The sequence below is a fragment of the Lampetra fluviatilis genome, chromosome 19, assembly GCF_964198595.1.
Source record: "Lampetra fluviatilis chromosome 19, kcLamFluv1.1, whole genome shotgun sequence".
In the NCBI taxonomy this organism is placed as follows: domain Eukaryota; kingdom Metazoa; phylum Chordata; class Hyperoartia; order Petromyzontiformes; family Petromyzontidae; genus Lampetra; species Lampetra fluviatilis.
In genome coordinates this window covers 13,778,920-13,801,370 of record NC_136293.1, presented here as the reverse complement: position 1 = coordinate 13,801,370, position 22,451 = coordinate 13,778,920, and the positions used below count along the sequence as shown (strand labels likewise).

Here is a 22,451-nt window from a genome sequence, read left to right as displayed (position 1 = left end):
GTCACAAAATACAGTACTCCATTTCTAAAATATATATTTTTGTTTATAAAATGTTTCATATGGACTTATTGTGCCAAATGTATATTTTATGTCAAAGTTAAATGCATGCAATCATTTCAGGTAATATAATGATGCCAGTCATTAGGAGTATATTTCAGTGTAACTGGAGAGTGAGATTAACATACAGTAGCATTAATTCTAGATTTGAAGCTTTCGTGACTGCAAGGATTCATATTCTTAGGTTTTTCGGTAAAGTCACGTAGGTAAAACATTAAAATTAATAAAAGTAAAATAAAATAAAAATCACGACGTTTCGGAGGCAACACAAGCTTCCGTCTTCAGGTGGAACCGTCACAGCCACGACAGCTGTATCAAGTAAATGAGAGATTGCAGGAGCTACCACTCCGTTTATATAATGGTTGGAGAAGGAGTGGTAGCTCCTGCAATCTCTCATTTACTTGATACAGCTGTCGTGGCTGTGACGGTTCCACCTGAAGACGGAAGCTTGTGTTGCCTCCGAAACGTCGTGATTTTTATTTTATTTTACTTTTATTAATTTTAATGTTTTACCTACGTGACTTTACCGAAAAAACCTAAGAATATACAGTAGCATCCTGCCAATAAGACCGTCACAACAGCAAGCTTTTCATGATCTCTTCGTCTTCTTTATCTGCAGTGAGGTGAATAGGAAAAGTTAACAGTCATTTTATACAACATAAGCAGGTAAAACAACACTGCATAGTGTGAAGAACGGTACATAGATCACATTCATTGGAAGTTGTGGTTAAATAATTCGGTAATGCAAACGTATAACGAGATACTGAGGTACATTTAAGACTAACACGACATGCTCAGATATTTACAAAAAATATAAATACTTTCCAATTAATCTGTCCCTTGCCCAAGTGCGTGATTGTGAGGGCAGCCACCTGAGATTAAACGAGGTACTGAAGTGAGTGAGTTGATGATGGTCTCAGTCCGGGCACCAATGACTGGAAAGAATAAAAAGGCCACTCAAGGGATTTGTCAGGAGGCGACTTGTGAGAAAAGGGCAATCCTTCTGCGGGGAAATCTCAGACACAAAGGACTCGCTACTTTCTGAAATTAATTTGGGGCGCCATGGTGGCAAGATTTTAACTCCCTCTCCTGGTATGCAGGAGGTCGTGGGTTCGATCCCAACCTTGACACCTGTATAATTGGAGATTCCATGTTCTCCACGTGGTCACGTGAATGTTTATCTGGGTCTTCCGGCTTTTCCTTCCACATTTAGAATAAACATGCATTTCGAGTATTTGGCTGCGATACATTTCCACATAATAAGCCACTTTCACTGGGCTGTCATTTGTGGCCAGGTCGCTTCAGAAAAAAGCTATATAACTGGTAAAATAAAACGAGTGTAAATAGTTTAGTTTAGAAATATAAGTAAGATGACATGATGACGATAGCACGAGTTGAATGCATTGAGAAGAAAACAAAGCAAAACAATGCTTGCGATTCCTAAATAAATGACCTCAATAGCATTGAAAAACAGTTTTTTGCCATCCTTACATTTGTTAAATGTATCATTTTTTATTAATATATTGGATACTTGACATTAATTCAATGAGTACAATTTGTATCACCAAGAGCTGCGAGTGTTTATATTCATTTCTGTGGAATTTGTGTTGCACATGGTATACATTTTTCCAGGTTTCTGTTTTGCTGTCAACATGCAGCAACATGCTTTATCGGTGCATTTATTCGATTTGCAGAAGTAGAAACTATTTTATTTACAATAGATGGCCTCTTACCGGAGAATGCTTCTTCTTCCATTGCGTGGCTACAGAGATAATTATGGGCATAATTAGAATACAGAGTAAAGTAGTTCCTTGTTTCATTGATCATTAAAAACAAGCTGTTTTTAAAATATGCAACAAGTCCTGACCAGGGTACTGAAGTATGGCAAAATATAACGTCCTTGATGTGCACAGCAAAGGGAGGCCCTCATCCAGCAGGGGATTATACAATCGCCGGGACAGTCCTTTTTAAAACATGACTGTTCCCTGCCCAACCGGGACATTTCCTAGCCATTCCATAGTTTCACGTTGGTGGAAATGCGTAGACAAAAATGGAGATCATGTTGAAAGAAAGCCAAATGTTCACGATATTCTCATGAATTCATCTTTATATATCCTGTATATTCAATAGAACGATATTGATACAATTAGATATCACTTTGGGACATCCCAAGTTCAGAATGTAAGTGTTTCAGGTTGACAACGTTTTACGTCTGAAATCATATTGAAGGTGGAAATGTGTGGCTAGCTTTTTCGAATGCAAGTTTTACCTTGGAAATGTTTGACTCTTTATATAAATGAAAGAACACTCATGTACCTTGTAAAGGAATCTTCCTGTTCCCAGCAACCTTGATGCCGCAATTTTCTTCGCTTGTGTGGTGGGCGTGGAACACATTCTCCAAATGACCTGCATAATACAGCACTCTCTTCGATACAGAGAAACGGAAAGCGCGTCGCTTGTGTGCTGTATAGCTGCCCAAGTTCTTTCAATTAATTCGGGGAGTTTTTATGGAATACTGTACTGTATTATAAACATAACAATCGAGTAACTACAAAAAGGTAACTTTCACCCATTTTACAAAGGAAAGTTTGACCACAACAGATAATGATTAGGTGTTGACATAAGAAGGTTAATATATTGATTTACTTATAATCGCACCATGTTTCACCAAATTCAACACGACTGTTGCCTGTATTAGGTGTTTTCTTAGCATACAAATTTTGAAAATCATCTAAATCTTCGGTGAAAAAGTTTAGTTCTGCAAAGGCATGAATAAAAAACATGTAAAAAATTATTGTATTCGATTCTTTTTACTGTACAGTATCTCTTTGGTTATTTCGGTAAAGTCACGGAGGTAGACAAATAATAGACCACGACGTTTCGATCGCCACACAATTTTTTTTATCTACCTACGTGACTTTACCGAAAGAACCAAAGATAGTACAGTGTCTGGTTTCATGCCTTGATTCACAGAATCCTAGATATGGCTTATTAGGAGTGAGACCCTTGTTTGTTTCTGGGAAGGTGCCCAATGAGGTCAGATTGGGGTGAAATAAATGAGAGATTTGACACAAATGAGAGACAATGATGATGTACGATACGTGGACTACATACTCGACTCAACCCGTCTATGACATTACCTTCACAAGAGGTGAAGACCGTTTGCAGATACTCTCCTTTAGACTTCTGATTGTGTCAATAAATGGATGCGACACTGTTGCCTGTAGCGGCACACGCGTTCACAAAAACAAAGCGCATCCCATATGTTAGAAGGTCTCAGCATCCCATGTCAATTTTATCGGCTGATGTAAGTGTTGGCAAATGTTTCTCTTGATCATAATTTAGTTTTAAAGATGCCAAAAACACTGTGTTTAGCCATTTGTAAATGCTGTCCGAAATGTTTCACTGTCAAATGTGCTTATTGATATCTTGTAAGTATCGATTTAATTAAATATTTACGCATGTTTCTCCAATTGTTTTATTTCACACAATTTACCACGTGTTTTCAGTATTTTTTTTCTAGTATTTCAATTTCAATAATGATACAAGATAATGTATTTCTTGGGAGTCAATTACCAAGTAATTCCCGCACAATTACTTGGCCAAATAATTGCGTCAATATGAAATGCTTACAAGGCACACACAAGAGCTATTTACATAGTAAACACCGAGAGATAATTAAGCCTCAAAGTTTGGTATTGCAAGGACCGTACTACATGGTTCCACACGTTCGTCTCGTTATTTGAATAGCCCTGTTGTCTGCACAAAAGCACTTGTATGTCAACACAACAATAATGGCCTACATTATTACCAGGTCATTTACATTCTGGCAGGACACCTGTTTGCCTGCAATGTGTCACGAGTATTAGTTGGGGGGGGGGGTAATTAGATATCGAAGCACAACAATAGGTGAGACGAGAGAAAGGTCATATATATTACACGTGTGCTACATTAACATAACTATTTTACTGCCGCTGTATCAAGAGGTGACACATTAATGAACATTGTTGTTTGTAATTTCTGTACAGGTGTAAGGAAACCTTGGGATGTCAATGATATAGTTCTTTTTTTTTATCCTGTTTATTTACAGGGTGCAACTGTGACACAGTGATTAGCGTGTTGCACTCTGAAACCTGGTGAGCTAAGTTTAATATCAGTGGCAAGTGATTCATGGACTGGTGCCTGGCCTCCCACTACACCAACCTGCACTGACCAGTGTGGTGAAGTATGGTCAACCAACAGGGTAGAGAGGCCTGTATCCTACAGTGGAATGACATGCGGTTGTAAATGTACGGTATATGATTATGATTGCCTATAATAAAGTCCAATTTAGTACTCTTAACTGTATTGATAGATTGTATTTGAATGCGTATTTATGAAATTCGCTTTCATAATAAACCACAGTACCTTACTGTATTTCAGCTATATTCAAGATTTGTAGTTTGCGAAGTCTCGACAGAGCATACAGTATTTCCTAAAGGACCCTACAAATCTTGGTAATTATGGACTGCATATGCAATTTGTATGATTAAAAAAATATATTCCGTCGTACCCTTTAGCCATTTTTCAGTTAGCTGCTTCTCCACGCTCGTCTTTGTGGGTTGGTGAAGAGATCCAGGACAGGATCAGGTAATACTCGCCACTTATCTTGGCCATGACCAGATATAGATTGCAGGTGGCCAGGTATATATCGCAGTGTACTTCCCAATTACCTACTGCTCCCTCATAGGCTTTAATAATTATTTGGTGCAAGCTGCATTGGCAGCGATGCACAAGCACAATTAACAAAAATTGACAATTGTGTTCATTTAACTCACTTTATTATCATACAGGAAATAATGTCTGATTGAAATATTGTGGTGTCATCCATTTGCACGCAGACATACATCATGTTTTTGTGCATATAGTGTCACTGGTGTTGATTTAAGGAACACACATGGCCCAAATTCAAGTATTTAGCAAAATTTCCGAGGCGTTTCAAACCATCGAGCTTCAAATATCTCCCCAAAAAAGATACTTTGGCCTGTGAGATCGGACAGAACGAATTAAGATGCTGTTTACATGTCCTTGGGACATTTGAACGTGAATATAGTCAAAATCCAGATATTCATGGCAAACCAGATCCAGCAATCGGGAGTGGGGTTTATACAGCTCAGGGAAATCCCTATTTTTCCTTGATCCTTGTGGCTACCACTGCACAATAGGTTAAAGTTCAGCAATTCTTATTTTTGATCATAACTCCGACTGGGACATTTATGTGCTTTTAATCTGGAATTGTGCTTTAAATCTGGAATTGTCAAAGATTTTTGTTGAGGAGACACAAAATGATCACACCGTTAGTCTATTTGTATGTCTAATCCTCAAACTTACTTGCTGGCCCTATTACGGAATGAGGGGCATAGTGGCACGGATTAATATGCTATAACATTAATTAAATTAAGCACTTTAATGACTTGTACTCTGTTACATATGTCTACACATTTACTGCTATGTGTCGTGGTTCTATGGTGTTTGATGTTTAAAGCCATGCTGATTGTGTCAAAAAGAAAAAAAATATGCAAGAGCATGTGAAATTGTTTATTAAAATACAGTCTTACAGATTTTAAATCCAGATGAAATAGCTATAGCTTCGGGCAGTGAAGCGGCCGATTCTAAAACAGTGGTAAACAATCAGTGTTCGCACCCAAGAATAATACAAGGACATAATATACTTTGTTTGGAACATGGCAGTGCATAGGTCATTGTACAAATAATACTGAGCTCAACCAATGTTTTACCTTGTTTTTCATTCTTCCAACTAGGTTCCTTTTTTGGTGATCTGTACATTGATGGAATGGATAAGGGTGGGTTAGGATAGCAATACAGGTTATGCGCATGCCACAGTAAACCCGTTTTCGCTGAAAGCTGCGATTGATATGTGTGCATCAGCAATATGTCTTGACATTTTTGTATATGATCAACTCGCCCTGAATGCACCCAATATTGTCAGATATTGAAAGCTTTTAGACTGCCAGTACAGCAATGGATTGAACATTCGAGTTGTTCCGAGTGTTATTCCATACTATTGGTCTGCTGATTTACTCTCACAATGAGTCTTTATAGGTAAAGGGCATTATTGCTTCCTCACATTTCTCTACATTTTATGTTAATAGTTTGTGAAATCTTTAATTTGTATTAGTTTAGCTTATAACACTATAACTTGTATTATATTTCTTTCCTGAATGTATTTGTTCTTTTGCAATTCAATATCGTATTTAGTAATAAAGTATAATTATTTATTTTCTCAATCGTATGCCTGGCCAGCAAGGAAGAGTAGACCAAAGCACCCAATCGACGCGGTCTCTGCAGCTGCCTCGAGTGGAGGCCCTTCTGTCAACAGTGGCAGTTAGAAAGACATTTCAGGCAGCACCCTTCCCTTAAGTTACAGTTATTATTTCATCAGTTAAAATATCTTATACATTAGTTAAATAAATTAGGGATATTTGTAGGACAGATTAGATAAAGGTTCTAAAAGTTCCTTAATTCATCTCCAGGTGTCATACGAGGAAGTTAAACAACAATCCATCGCTGCTGATATTGCTTTTACAACAGGGATCAGACGCTTTGGGTCAATGGCAACATATATAAATTGCAATATTACAAAATATTGCATCGTCATCTCGTCTTTAGTAACAATTTAAAGGCAATTAGGTGCATGGATCAGCTAATCAGGCCCAATGGGGCGAGTAGGGTATATTGTATGTGTATATCCCACATATACATATGTTTGTGTGCAGATGCTAGGTGGATTATAATTATTACATCATGGGATCATGAGAGGTGGCAGAAATTTGGGGAGGCCTTCATCCAGCAGTGGATTGATGATGGCTATTAACTGCAGTTCAGAGACTTCAGAAGCGGTTGAGAAGGCTTTTGGTAACGGTGCGATATACATTCATGTTTATTAAAAATCCAATGCAGGGCATTTAGTTAGGTCTCAATGGCATATGATAATGGCTTTAGCTGAGTTATATGGTGGAAATCCATCGACTGGATAACATGCTTTAGGGACTGAAAAATATATTACTTTGGGGAGCCATGAATTTAAATTGACACCAAGAGTCAATCTCGACTGATTCTCAACGATTTAGCAGATAATGGCCAGGATTTGTAGAAAATGGTTTGCTGGGCAGAAAATGCCTGGCATTTTACATTCAAATTATTTGGTATTCTCACGTAAAAAGTTACAAAGCAGAGGCAGATCTAAAAACATCGCAAGGGAGAGAGGGTGAAGCCACACCAATTAAAGCTTTTTAAATAGTGCTTTACATTCTTAATATAACACAAACAAGTATTAAACGTATTTTCTCTGGTAAGCATCAACGTAAAATTGGCGAGGGAACCATTGCTCCCATTACTGTGATTAAGCACAACATCTTAAAGTCGTCTTTATATTATTACCTAAATTGTTTCAAGGGTAATTTTTTCCCAACTTACATGAAAGCCTTTCTTGAGCTCATAACACGCAGTAGCTCTGTATCCTGAGTTGTCTAACCGCAGGTGTAATTAGCAGACAATTTGTACCATTATTTCCACATGAGCACCTGTGTTTAGTGGGACTTAATTCCCTTACGTGCTGGCTAAATCTAAACTAAATGAAAGAGTAAAGCATTAATGCACATGAGTCATCATAGTTTGCTGCATCAATCCACATTACTCATTATGTGCATTTTAGCGTTCATTCGACACGACTGTTAACATGGGGTGAAAGCAGGTACTGTGACAGGTACTCGGGTTCATGTAAGTAAGCTAATTAATGCATAATACAATTAATGGTACGTGTGTGTTGAACCTCTTTAGCCAACCGTGCTGATCGGAGGTGCAATCATTTCACAATCCTCTATTCCAAATGCCATAACGCATAGGTGACGAGTAAAAGTTGCATTGCTTAATCTTGATTTGAAGCTTTCGTGACTGCAGGAATCCATACTCTTTAATTATTTCGATAAAGTCACGTAGGTATGATATAAAATTGAATAAATCACGACGTTTCGGACACAACACAAGCGTCCAACCTCAGCAGCAGACCATGCTTTCCCACCTGATGATGGACGCTGGAGTTGCGCCCGAAACGTCGTGATTTATTTTATACCTACGTGACTTTACCGAAATAACCAGAGTTTGCATTGCTTAGTTATCGTATGTTAACACACAAATGCAGATTTGCTCAACACCAGTATCTCCTATTGGCAACCTAATGAATCCAGGCTTATTTAATGAACCATATTAATATTTTGTAGATACATTGTAATGGTGAGCATGCAAGTGAAGTTCCTTGTGAGATGTAATGATCACACGTAGGCAATTCTAATGGCGAGGTTAACTATTTTAATTTCTGGTTTTGTAAAATATATGACACGGAGTTGGGTGTTGTCCAGTTGATGATGTGTTGGTTTGTTTCAGCAGCAAGGGATGCGACAAAAGCACAAAGCGCAAACCTCACCACGAGCGGGAATTAAAGAGATAAGTTGTATTGCTCATCACATTGTAAATCAGTGTCATCATCCATGATCTAGCCACTGCTGCATTGAGGCCTCTTCAAGCCATCGCTGTGGTCTTGCGATGCAAAAACAACCCATCGAGTTGCCTGCACGTGAGGCGATTCTATTTCTGCATGTCTATGGTGGATGTCCTCTTGGCCATGTTCCCTTTGCGGGCTACCAGTCCGTGGTTAATCTGGTGCTCGTCATTCCGGTGTTGTAGGGACGGCATCTGGCCAAGCGCACGGTGTGTGTTGTGTATTTAACTCTGCGTAGACGCTCTGATCTCACTTTTCCTGTCTCTCAGTGTCATTCCGAGCATGGACCTCCTCAAGCCTCTTATTCCACTTTCACCACATGCGGGTTTCCCAAGTCTTTGATCTTTGTCATTCGAGGTAAATACTTTACTGATTTAAAACTGTGTACTTTAGATACATGATTAAGTTCAGTTTCCAAAAGCACAATGTCTAGCATTGATATATATATAACAATATACTTCTACATAATATTAAAATAAAACAACGTAAAATAGTTTCTGCATTAAACAAAAAACAACAACCGTACAACGAATCACAATGAAAACGAATTAAATCGTTATATTTTTTTACTGAAGCCAATTGAACTGTTCTGAGGAATCCATGGACACTCGTGGGCTGCAGTTTTCAAAACATTCTCACCTTGACCCTGAAGCAGTGAGACTGGACACATCATCATCAGCAGCAGCAGCGAGAGGAGGAGAATCAGCTGCTGGTGGTGCCTCATGGTGGAGTCAGCAATGTCCCTGCACGGCGTACACAGCAATGTCTCTGCACGGCGTACACAGCAATGTCTCTGCACGGCGTACACAGTAATGTCCCTGCACGGCGAACACAGCAATGTCCCTGCACGGCGTACACAGCAATGTCCCTGCACGGCGTACACAGCAATGTCCCTGCACGGCGTACACAGCAATGTCCCTGCACGGCGTACACAGCAATGTCTCTGCACGGCGTACACAGCAATGTCCCTGCACGGCGTACACAGCAATGTCTCTGCACGGTGTACACAGCAATGTCTCTGCACGGCGTACACAGCAATGTCCCTGCACGGCGTACACAGCAATGTCTCTGCACGGCGTACACAGCAATGTCTCTGCACGGCGTACACAGCAATGTCCCTGCACGGCGTACACAGCAATGTCTCTGCACGGCGTACACAGCAATGTCCCTGCACGGCGTACACAGCAATGTCTCTGCACGGCGTACACAGCAATGTCTCTGCACGGCGTACACAGCAATGTCCCTGCACGGCGTACACAGCAATGTCTCTGCACGGCGTACACAGCAATGTCTCTGCACGGCGTACACAGCAATGTCCCTGCACGGCGTACACAGCAATGTCTCTGCACGGCGTACACAGCAATGTCCCTGCACGGCGTACACAGCAATGTCTCTGCACGGCGTACACAGCAATGTCTCTGCACGGCGTACACAGCAATGTCCCTGCACGGCGTACACAGCAATGTCCCTGCACGGCGTACACAGCAATGTCTCTGCACGGCGTACACAGCAATGTCCCTGCACGGCGTACACAGCAATGTCCCTGCACGGCGTACACAGCAATGTCTCTGCACGGCGTACACAGCAATGTCTCTGCACGGCGTACACAGCAATGTCTCTGCACGGCGTACACAGCAATGTCCCTGCACGGCGTACACAGCAATGTCTCTGCACGGCGTACACAGCAATGTCTCTGCACGGCGTACACAGCAATGTCCCTGCACGGCGTACACAGCAATGTCTCTGCACGGCGTACACAGCAATGTCCCTGCACGGCGTACACAGCAATGTCTCTGCACGGCGTACACAGCAATGTCTCTGCACGGCGTACACAGCAATGTCCCTGCACGGCGTACACAGCAATGTCTCTGCACGGCGTACACAGCAATGTCTCTGCACGGCGTACACAGCAATGTCCCTGCACGGCGTACACAGCAATGTCTCTGCACGGCGTACACAGCAATGTCTCTGCACGGCGTACACAGCAATGTCTCTGCACGGCGTACACAGCAATGTCCCTGCACGGCGTACACAGCAATGTCCCTGCACGGCGTACACAGCAATGTCTCTGCACGGCGTACACAGCAATGTCCCTGCACGGCGTACACAGCAATGTCCCTGCACGGCGTACACAGCAATGTCTCTGCACGGCGTACACAGCAATGTCTCTGCACGGCGTACACAGCAATGTCTCTGCACGGCGTACACAGCAATGTCCCTGCACGGCGTACACAGCAATGTCTCTGCACGGCGTACACAGCAATGTCTCTGCACGGCGTACACAGCAATGTCCCTGCACGGCGTACACAGCAATGTCCCTGCACGGCGTACACAGCAGCGTCACGCCAACTCGGGACACGGGCACGACGCACTCGAGATTAAAACACACAAAACCTCCAAGGTAAAGAGCTGTACTCACTCTTCACTCTGACGCCAAAGACTTTGATGGACTTAAATGTGTCTGAGCCCAACAGCTGCCTTATTTAATACTAGCAGTTGGCAAACACTGCAAACACTCTGGTATTGATAGTTGACTCAGAAGTTTACTCCGAAGTGCTGCTGCCCAAGTGGTGAAGCCCCCTTTGATGTCCAAATGGCAGCAGTGGGGCAGTGGCTCTGTCGGGAAGCCGTGCCGCGTGATGACGACCGGCACTGCCCGGGCCCCCCCTGCTCACACACCTTATGTAGGCTTCCTAATCGTCATTGCCTCACCATCCCCATGGCAACTTCAATCGTCGATACTCTTGGTCATGGATAAACATTTTGAAGATACAAAGGCGTGGATTCATTTTGGATAAATGTGGCGCATTAATGTTTTGGGCAACATGGACTTAATTTTTAATCGAATAAACTCTGTGGCCCAGAGTTTCTTGTGGCCAGATTCAAAACAATATTCTGCTGGGAATTACTGAAGCCGTGGTCAATGCGAATTGTTAAGATATGAATACTGTACAATTCACGTGAAGTTAGTTTAGTTTACCTCGCAACACAGAATTCACTGCTTTCGCTATTTTAACCTAAGCCTGGAGCTGTGGAATGCATCAACGAAGTACAACAAAAATTGTGCCGTGTGTGCATGGTGTTCCGGCCTTCACTTTGTACAATTGTAACGCCGATAACATCGGGAGGCAACAACACAACGTGGTATGACACAGAAGTGCAATCATTTGCTGCGCAATTCTTTTAACAGGTCACTTTGACAATCCAATGGAAAAAAGCATTTGAAGCTAAGACATCCTTTAGCATCTCAAGGGTTTATGGGTAATGGCAAGTTTGAGATAAAAAAAAATGTATGGCGCACAACACTTATAATAAAAGTACTTTCTTTAGTTGTTGAACAATAAGTGCCATTTAAGTGAGCCGATTTGTTTTTTCATTTGCCGGAATTACAATAAAAGTTATTTCAAGAGATTGAACGAATACAAATGTACACATCCTTACGATCGCTTGTGTTACGATCGAAACGTTGTAATTTGTTATTTTTTTTACCTATTTACGTGACTTTACCGAAAGACCCAAAGAATATTAATTAATGCAGTCACGAAAGCTTTAAGTCAAGATTCATTGTGTATGTTCGTTACATTTTTTTGGAACAAATGCTTTTTGGAAGTACAGTCGTAAATATTTTTTAATTCCAAAAATGTGCACGTAACAACATCCATCAAATCACAATTATAATCGGGAACATACTGAATAAAAATGTACAAATGATCATCACATGCTGTCAGTAGTGGCCGTCATTTTATTTGACTAAGCTTATTAGTTCGACTTCCTATTGGGTTATTGGTCATTGGTGAAATTATGGATGTTGGTCTGCACTTTTCATCCTCGATATACGATAAGACAATAGCATAACAGTAGAAAATGTGCTTTACAGGAGAGGCATGATGACAGTAAATGTATGTAATGTTTCAAGGAATATTAGTTTTTTTTTTCTATTACTAAAATGAATAATTTACAGTCCTTTGTCAATCCAATTCTGGATGAAGACCTCCAGTGCCATGCCGATCATGAGGGTTGTTTGACCATACTTCACCACCACGGTCAGGGCACGGTGCAGGTTTATTAAAAGGGGGAAGCACAGCAGGGACCCTGAACCAAAGAAAGTGGCTCGTGGCTGAGAGTCGAACTCAGGTCGCCATGTCCAGAGCGCAGTGCACGCGCCACCGCGCCATGACTGCGTCGCTTTGTTTATTGACGAGCTTCTATCTCTTTTTAAGTTGTTGATTTATTTCAAAGATATGCAGCACATATATACATATACATGTATTCATCCTATCTGGAATGCAATCCCTCATTTGCCAAAATTGTACACGTTATAAATCCATGTACACTTTAGAATATAACATTAGTCTTGAATCTTGGTTTGCTGTTTTATGCTGGAAAATAATAAACACAAATGAATGGATTATTCTCAAGATGTACTTTTTGGAAAAGGAGAGGCATAGTGGCTGGTTGATAATTGAAATGTAAAAAAAAATCACATCATACATATTGCTCCTTGAAATTGTCAATCAAATGTTGATAACATTTCAAGAAATATAATCTCAAGTATTCTGGAGAGAAATATATTGCATTGACTTCTTTTATTGTAGAAACTGTAATATCTATTTGCAGGTTTATAAATTAATTCACACAAAGAAGGCAGAAAGTATCCATGTCAATTGTCGCATTCTCTGCCCTGTTCTCATTTCATCTACCTTCATATGTGGAAGGCACTTATTGTCTGATTTCATAAGAAGTTGGCATGCGAAAAATACAAGATTTATATGTGCCATTTAATAAATTACATATTTCATGTGGGACTAATTTTGGCATAGCACAATTTAAAAAATAATTTTGCAATGAAATGGGAAAATAAAACGATGCTTTTTAATGAACTAAATATTTTAAGAGTGCAATATACCATCATCTACTCCTAAGAGAGTAGGTGACTACGCACTCCACGCCAACTTAAGCTGTTTGAAATATTAAATAGGTTCCTTGTTACATGGAACCATTATTTTATATTTAGTTCCATAGAGAATTATATTCAAAGTAAGTGCACGAAAGGGCAACGCAGCATTTGAATTAGATGCCCCAGTTTTGCATCTGCCAGTTATTGTGGCAACTTTAATTACCCCTGTTGTTTTACAAGTTTCAGGGAGAAACAAGGACCTAGATATGTTATTAAACAATCAAACCGACGAACAATCATTCATTTACAAAAAAAAAATGTATGTAGAATAAAGAACCCAGTTTTGCTCTTAGACAATATAGAGGCATCTGATGAAGCGAAATGTACAAATGCATTCAGAGTACTATTACCGTTGTTAGTCATACAAATGAATGAATAATACTCACATTTGTATTCTATTTTGGATTTTTAAAGCGTCTTTCACCAAGGCACTTGACAATGCTTACCGACTACGGTACCAAATGGAAAAATAAGGGAAGGATGGGAGGGGTTGGTGATCGGGTTTGGGATAGGAATTAGATGTGGGAGCAGGACAAGGAGGCGATGTTGCAGGGCATGAAGGAGGAATGGGTGGAGCATGACAGTGGATGAGGCTGGTAGTAGGGGGTTGCGTGAAGGTGAATGTTATGGTGTGAAGTTAGTGTATAGCCACTGCTGGACCAATGCCTGCCCTCACCATGTTGGTCATGGAGGTTGTTTGTAAAGCCATACCTCACATTGCTGGTCGGAATGGGTTGATGATTGGGGAAGACTCGGGACTAGTACAGACATTGCTTGCCACTGATGTAAACTGTCATCAGGAATTGAACTCCAGTCACTGGATGTAGAGTATGGCATTGTGCGCGCACCACTGCGCCACCGCTCCACCCATCGTTGTTGGTACGATATTTGCTAAATAAATGTCTATATTTGATTGGACTTTTTCCTGATAAAGAAAACGATTTCATTGTTGACATTGAGGGCATGTTATGGGAGGTTTCCAACTCATTTTTGGCATTTTCTTGATAACTACGTTCTTCAAAAACGTTTGCTGCTTGATGACAATGTTCCAGGGGCATGTTCCAAGGGAACATTGTCATCAATAAAACGCATTTCAATTTAACGCACTCACTTCATTTCCCTGTCCCTCCATGTACTCGTGCGGTTTGTGGGGCATTTCCCTGCCTTGCAAGGAATTGCTGTCTGCTGCATTCTGTACATGTTTTACTCGCATAGGACGTACTCCTGTATTGCCTTATCTTAATTACAATTAGTATTCTCATCTAAAACAATTATGCAGATTTTTTCAACACTGTCTCAAATATAAGAATACATTTTTTTACAATCTCGCAACCATAAAGTGCTTCACTCATGAGGTATGTTTAACAATTTATTTGTTTCCGTACATTTTCCTTGTCAATGCAATTTAGTGATGTATTCCTTATATGAACTAAACTATATTGTAATAATGAACTGTGAAATAAAACTGCACCCAATGTTCATCATGGACAATAAAAAATGAAAATTATTTTTCTTTACAACTGCTTTTTGGGTTTAGTTGCTTGTCCTTCCCCCGCACCTCCGTCTCGTGTGGTTGACTACGTATGGTGCGAAAGAAGTTCATCATGCATACACAATAAAATGTGGATGTCTATTAGCTTCATTGTCACTTCTGGCCCCCGTACACACAGCAGTCTAACGTAGGACGCTCTTGCACACAGATGTCATGATAAACGTGATTACCCTGCAGCTGTCAAGATGACTTGTACGTGAACCCATGAGTTACAACTTTGAAGCCAGCAGCAGCAGTTCCGGCTACTTTCAGTGACTGAAGATACCGAGTTCACCTTCAAGCTACCCTTGACAGGTGAACATTACTCTTGTATTCTAAAGCAAACACAAATACACCCAGAGTTGCAGGACACAAAAAGTACATGGCCATCATTTTAATCTAGAGTGCAGGAGGGCCTTAATGTATTTATTTGACATGAGCTCATCCACAATGCCCCCAGAGCACATATTAAAAGGCAGCACCACATTGGGAACATGGCTATAAGAGTGATACATCACTTACTTGATGACTTACATGCCCTGCCATAAGTAAAGTATTTAATGCTGGCATGTAAAATTGATGGCAATTGTGAACACACTGCCACGTATTATGACGCACTATTACAGTTGATAAAATGTAATTGGACATGAATGATGGGCGAAATGAAGCCAGGTCAGCTGGCAATGACGCGAGGCTGTAGCAACACACTTGGAAATGACGATGCTGTAGGGATAGAGGCCAACACATCTCCTCGGATCTCTACTTTCTAAAGGCCCAAAGGGCATCATTAGCTCTTGGCCAGCGCACTAACGACTAGTGTGTGAGGAGCACAACAATGATGCAAGATGCATCTGCAGCTTAGATGAGGAAGTCCGATGAGCGAGTCCGCGCACCCGATTATAATGTGGACCAGTGCACACGAATACTTTTTGTCCAAGCTTTTTTTTATTCGTTGTTGGTTTTGTTCATAAGAATATTTTTTCGTGTCAGCAAGACATTTAAAAATGTGTTTTTAAGTGTCATGTAATAGCTAACGTTAAAACAACTGCGCATTAGTTTTTGTAGAATTTTTATAATTTTCTTCATTTTATTTATCATAACATTGTTTAGACAATTTTGTTTTTTGTAGAAAAGCTTAAGGTTTAACATTTGCATAGCACCAGAAATACCCTAAGGTGTATTTTTACAGTACACATGTGCAGTAATTAATGAGGCAGCAATGTTTCCTAATTATTCTAAAGCATTTTGCTGTTCCTTGTATTGTGTATTACGAAAGTGGCCGTTTTCCACAGTACAATTGCAAAGGGCTTATTGTATGGCATATTTTCATCACTGCCAGCCATGTCCAGTCCACTGCTGGATGCAAGGTTATATATATCTGTGATGATTCAATTCGGCTGTATTCCATTATCATCTTATTTGTGTTTTGACCTCATCACTCCGCCCATTCTTTGCTCACACCTGAATGTGTGCCCCCTATCTTGGCACCCAGAGACAAATGAGTTTTTTCAGTAGATATCTCATATCATTTCACAGTATACCTTCCCTCTTTGGGATATTTAAATCTGCAGCGATGCTGTAATGTAATGTGTGTGTGACCCTTCTCACGGAGAGACACCAGTGTCATGCTGAGTTGAATTTTTCAAGTATAATCCTCTCAACTAGTCACCTCATGTACTTTGCAGAATATCTACTTGAACAATCTATGATCATTATTTATTGCCAAACTCGCTATGATTTACGGTGATTCACAAACATACCAGCAGGTGTCATCTGCACACCAACAGCTGTAGTCGCAAACATTCAAAAACCACGACAGCCTTAATAGATCTCCAGTGATCCGCCGATGGTCGTTCCACGGCGTGAGATGTTTATTAAAGCATTTACTTCTTTAGACTGATTAACTTAAGTGGCACCTTATGCATTGAGAGTTTCAATAAACAAAATTATGGCAATGCAATGTAAAGGCAACTTTTATTTAGCCGCACATTACATGTATTTAATTTACATTTCAATTATAATTTACAGTACGTACTATATATAAAACTATTTCAATACCGTGGGGTTTTTTTGCTCATTGAATTAATTCAAATTATGAGTGTGGAAATTACATATGCACACACGGGCTATTTATACAGAAACCATACCCCTAACATCCTTCAATCATTCACATTTTACACATGCAAATTGAAATACATTAATTAAACACACATTTACATAAAGCTCATTATTGTGAAGTTACTCTATTGTTTATTTCGAAATGCAATCATGCATGCGTACGTGCGTGCATGTGAACGATGCAATACACGTATGCCTGAGATTCACGGTATTATTTATGGCACGTGACAAGCGATGCAGAAACATGATTTAAGTTGGAAATGCATGGGATGGATACAGCTGCTCTGTTCATGTTTGAAACGCTGTGTGTCATGTAACAACAGCTATGGTTTTGGAATCGCCACTCTTATTCAGCACCGCAAAGGCACATCCCGTATGAGCACAGCGTCGTGTTATTGTTTGAGCACAGCAGGCATCTTGAAGTGTACATTCACAAACCCTTGTGAATCATTAGCAGCAACAGAGGCACCACGGTTTTACCCAGAGACGTCAACAAATGCCAACACACTCCATGCCATGCGTATTAGTCTGGGTGTGGGTGTTCCTGTCTGCCTCCAAGTGTCACATCCTTTTAAAAATGATTCTGCATAGTCTGCGGGCAAATATCACAGTAATAATTGGTATGATTGATTGCCTCCATACCCATGCATGACGTGTTGTGCTCTGTGTAATATACATGTACGCATACAACTCATTTATCACCGTGCAAGTCATAGGGGTTGACTATGCCTCACCATGCTGGCCGGTGTGGGTTGGTGAAGTCAGGAGCATAGACATTGGAACACAATACAGTACAACATGGATTTTGCTGCACTGCCCTCTGTTGACAATGTAGCCCCACAGCATCCTGTGACACCTGTTTTATGCGTGATGGTGGCACTATCCAGACTCACATCTGCTTAGCTTTTGTAGATGATTTGAACGATATAGATGTAATAGTGACATGATATCGTATATCTTAGGGGATTCATATTCTTGGTTCTTTCGGTAAAGTCACGGGAAATAAAAAAAAATATATATAAAACAATAAAAAACAAAAAAAGCTTTTTATTTTATTATTTCCCTTTTACGTGACTTTATGAAAGAACCAAGAATATGAATCCCTGCAGTCACGAAAGCTTTAAATCAAAAAAATATTAGGGGATGTTTAGTGTTTCTTTTTGATTTCAGGCTCTGGACAGCAGGACATCGCAAGAGCATGAATTGATTACCTTACTAAGATCAATAATGTAGCAGACATGTTGCAAGAGAATCTGAGTTATTTTGCATTGTCCAGAGAATTTGCAGTAATATCAATGTTATTGAAATCGTTAAAATAGTATTCTATGTATTACGTACAAAAAAAACCGGTACATTTTGCAACAAAGTTTATTTTGCCATTAGTTTCGATGAAAAATGAACGCTTTGAAAAATGCATCAAAATTGTACGATAAGACATCCCTTCGTCATGAAGTTCCTGCAAGATTCGTTTTTGTTATTATGTTGCGGTTGTGAAATTCAGATGAGCAATTCTGACAGATTAAACATTGACTTTTCCCTTGAGCGATGGCCTTTGGAAGTCACGTGTCATGACACGTCACACACCCATCACAACCGCTGCGCGCGCCACCTGCTTCTTGCAGCTTAAATCACAAACACGCACACGCAGGGTTCTGCATCTCGCTTTCTGTAGAAGCCCAGAACAAGACGGAAGCATACGATAAGAATGCAATGCTGAAGTTAAGCAAGCCAGTTTTCATTCAGAATCAGTTAACGTATGTAAATTACAATTGTGTGCATCTCATGAATCACCGAGTGAAATGTTCTGATGGGACCTGGATGAATTTTAGTAGTGATGTATAACAAAAAGCCGCTACATAGCTACGTAGTGAATCTATTACCATAACTTATGTTTTCTTGGAGTTTCATATAACTGTGGGTTTTAAAATAGCTACGAATACACTGGTGACATGTTTATGCAGATACGCTTTTCATTAAACTGATCTGTTTGAAACAAACATATGTTCTATTTAATTTTACAACGTTTCAGACCTCCTGATCGTACAAAAGGGTTTTTATGTGAGCAGTATAACCTGTACACACTCCGCATTGTTACGCTTAGCAGACTGAACTTGCAATCCAGAGGTCCCATAATCCAGAGGTCTTTGGTTCAATTTGCTGACCCGTCCTCCTGGACATCTTTGACAAAGAACCACATCGCCTCCTGGATAAATAAAGTTTCTGATTCTGATCACCTTATGTGGCAGTTAAAACAAAGGGAAATGTTTTGATAATCCCTCTGCCTCTGTCCACCCAGCAGACTAAATGGGCGCACCGCAGTCAGTTGAGCGGCAGCTCACGTACAGTGGGGTCAAGTGTGGAAGAGTAGGCCAAATACCATCAAAGGGAGTGCCATCGAGTTCCTTTTAATGGAGGCCCTTCCACCACCAGTGGTGTGAGAAAATATTAAAAAGGCTGCAATTTTTTTTATTGCAGGGCTGCACCTTTACCTTTACATTGGGCAGATTTACTTCCAGTTCAAACTCGCATTGGGTCTAAGATTCCTCTACTCGTATTCAAAGCTTTAAGTGGGCTCCCTTCATGATGCATCCAGGAGCTCATTCATCCACACACTCGTCCACTGAGATCTCTGAGATGTTACCGATCATGCCCTGCTCAGCGTAGCCGCGCCCCAGGCTCCCACACTGGGGTGCCCCCCGGGCTGCTGTCTGCACGGCGCCCAGCCTCTGCAGCCCTCGGGGCTCAGGAGCTCGTCGCGCTGGTGCAGACTTTGAAGTCCCCGCCACCTGTTTCACAAAGCCTCCTCTCTCTCTCGAGTCGTTTCTCTCCCTGGTTACTTCTCGCTTATTATCCTCATCGATCTGCATAGCAGTCTGAGATCCAATGTTTACGGGCACCTTATAGATCTACATTACTATAATTATTATTAGATTGGAGCAACTGCATATCTGTAAATAAGTGTGTGAATGGCTGCAAATATATTTCTCTGACTTATGGTTTGCAAGCACAAGTCACAAGGGGCATTTGGCTCGTGTGCCTATGTAGAGGCACTTTGATGGTCGTGGTTCAACACACCCTGCCCTTTAATCTCAGCCAAGGTCAAATGCATTAGAGAGCATCATTACCCTTCGTGGACCTGGCATTCCCAGCATGTCATCTCATTCCTATTTAACGGGCTGGAATATTAACATTATGGCTAAGCATTGACCTCCATTTGGCACCGTCTATGTTAACTCGTGGCTGTGATGCATCTTCTGTAAACTACATCGTGAATCTTCGTGGGTTAATAAAGGGATATAGAGTTGCATAGCATTATTACCTTTAGGTGTATGCATGCAAACCCCTGCACTGCTATTCATGAGTGAATAACGCTTTGTAAACGCAGTGTAGACAATCTCACAACCGGTAGCATTAACTCTCAATGGTTTGGCAAGGGCTACCAGGGTGAGACCGTGCCTCAGGGGGGCAGCGGTGTGTTCGCGAGTGCACAGTGCGAGAAACCTCGCCACCTGGGCTTGGATTCCTGGCCACATTTACCACCGGTGTGTATTCATGTGTGAACCAGCCCTGGGTCACCCCCCTCACCTACTCGCATTGACTGGTGCGGTGAAGTATGGTCAAATAAATCACATGATTCAGCATTGGATTGCCAAAGGGTTGCATATAGTTATCAATTTTCCTCAATTCCTGAAATACAGATTTTACTTTTTTTGCAAAATTTATATCACGTATCATGGATTTCTGCTTTGATTCTACAGATATAAACAGTTAGACTGGCTTACTAAATGACATTCTGCCAACTAAAAGTGTAATTTAGAAAATTGATTGATAATGTTGCTTTGAGCTGTTTAAATCCATGCAAATTTTAAACTGATTCAGCACCATAACCACATTTATTGAACACAAATATTATTATTCTTAGTGTATTGGCTTCTTTGAAGATTCTGTTTTTAAAACTGCTTCATTTGCAGTATATACGACGAAACACAACACCACTATGATTCCGCCTGTGAGACCACTCTGTCTGGCTGCTCACATGCTGTGACTCGGCTTACCTTAATACACCCCTGGGTGTCCTCACCTGGGGCTCACGATCCCCTTAAGTGAGGCTGTGGACCCATTCTCTTTCTCCGTCGTTTGAAACAGCGGTGACCAGAGTCCCGCCCAGAGTGACCCTTCAGCCCCCCCTTTGTATCATCCAGTGTTAACAATCCATATGCCACCCAGTTATTAACCATTACATATGATCCCTTTCACCAGAATAAAAGGGCAAATTAACATTTGATTACTGGGAACTAGACACAAAGATGCACACTTTTGCACAACAGCTGAAACGCCTGTCTCCGTTTGCAAAATAAAGCATTCGTTTAATATCATACACTTCATAAAACTAAATCCAAGTGTATGCTTTGGCAAGTCATGTTACGCTACCATTTGCGTATTGTGTATTATTGCATGGTGAGCAGAAACCATCCCTTTGTGTGGTTTCTGACACCATGCGGTTAAACCACCAAAAGTCACTTTGAGCAACTCAATCGTATCTCACTCACGATGTTTGCAAGCTTACCACGAATACAGAAGCTAGAGTGAAGCCCCATACATACATGCACACACATCTCACAGAATAGTGAACCTTTGTTGTACGCACCGCATAGGCATTGTATAACAAAGTAACGTTATTTATTATCCATAGGCCAAGCCATTTGCACAAGACTAGGTTCGCTCATATATGCAATGATTATGACTATAACACACACACACGCCGTGTCAGGCCAAACGTGGTGTCGTCTTGAACATTCACGCACACGGAAGCGGTGAAAAGCAGCGTGTAACTGCGATAACATTTAAGCTGCAGTGGTGTTTTTATTTTAATATAGCACTCGATGTATCGGACATCTTAGAATGTAGTTAATTGTGTTAAGATTTAAATACTCGCATTTGTTTTGCTGTTGATTTATTGTAATGCAAAATAATGAAATGTATTTCAATGTAGGATCCGAGTCGTGTGTGTTTGTGTCTCTGAAGGAGTTAACGCGAGGGACGTGACTCGCGGTGTCTCGGGATTATAAAAATTAGGTCAACGCACTCGATGAATGCTTTCGCCTCTGTCCCGTGAGTAACGCCCACGACAGATATTTCCAGCGTGGAAACTCCATTCTATGAAACATCATAAAAGTCCATGAGAGTACAAACATAAAAAAAGTATTTGCACGTAACAAGATAGGTCTAGA

The 22,451-nt window shown here is 40.8% G+C and overlaps 1 protein-coding gene across 1 annotated transcript; it reads right to left on the bottom strand.

Moving 5' to 3' along the window:
- Nucleotides 1-567: 567 nt before the first annotated feature.
- LOC144937516 (uncharacterized) lies at nt 568-21,305 on the bottom strand. The gene is made up of 8 exons (XM_078864760.1): nt 21,276-21,305; nt 9,254-9,357; nt 5,835-5,875; nt 3,198-3,278; nt 2,374-2,463; nt 1,791-1,819; nt 930-992; nt 568-670 (listed from the first exon to the last, which is right to left on the bottom strand). The coding sequence occupies exons 2-7, from the start codon at nt 9,336-9,338 to the stop codon at nt 974-976; spliced, it is 345 nt and encodes a 114-aa protein (XP_078720886.1). The 5' UTR covers nt 9,339-9,357; nt 21,276-21,305; the 3' UTR covers nt 568-670; nt 930-973.
- Between the last annotated feature and the right edge of the window lie 1,146 nt (nt 21,306-22,451).

Bases quoted from the DNA above. Each gene is read 5' to 3' on its own strand.
- LOC144937516 (XM_078864760.1), bottom strand. From the start codon at position 9,338: ATGAGGCACCACCAGCAGCTGATTCTCCTCCTCTCGCTGCTGCTGCTG. The intron at 3,279-5,834 runs GTAAAACATTGG...GTGCCGCTACAG, and splicing joins TTGGAAGAATGAAAAACAAG to GCAACAGTGTCGCATCCATT. The intron at 1,820-2,373 runs GTACATGAGTGT...TTATCTCTGTAG, and splicing joins CAGGAAGATTCCTTTACAAG to CCACGCAATGGAAGAAGAAG.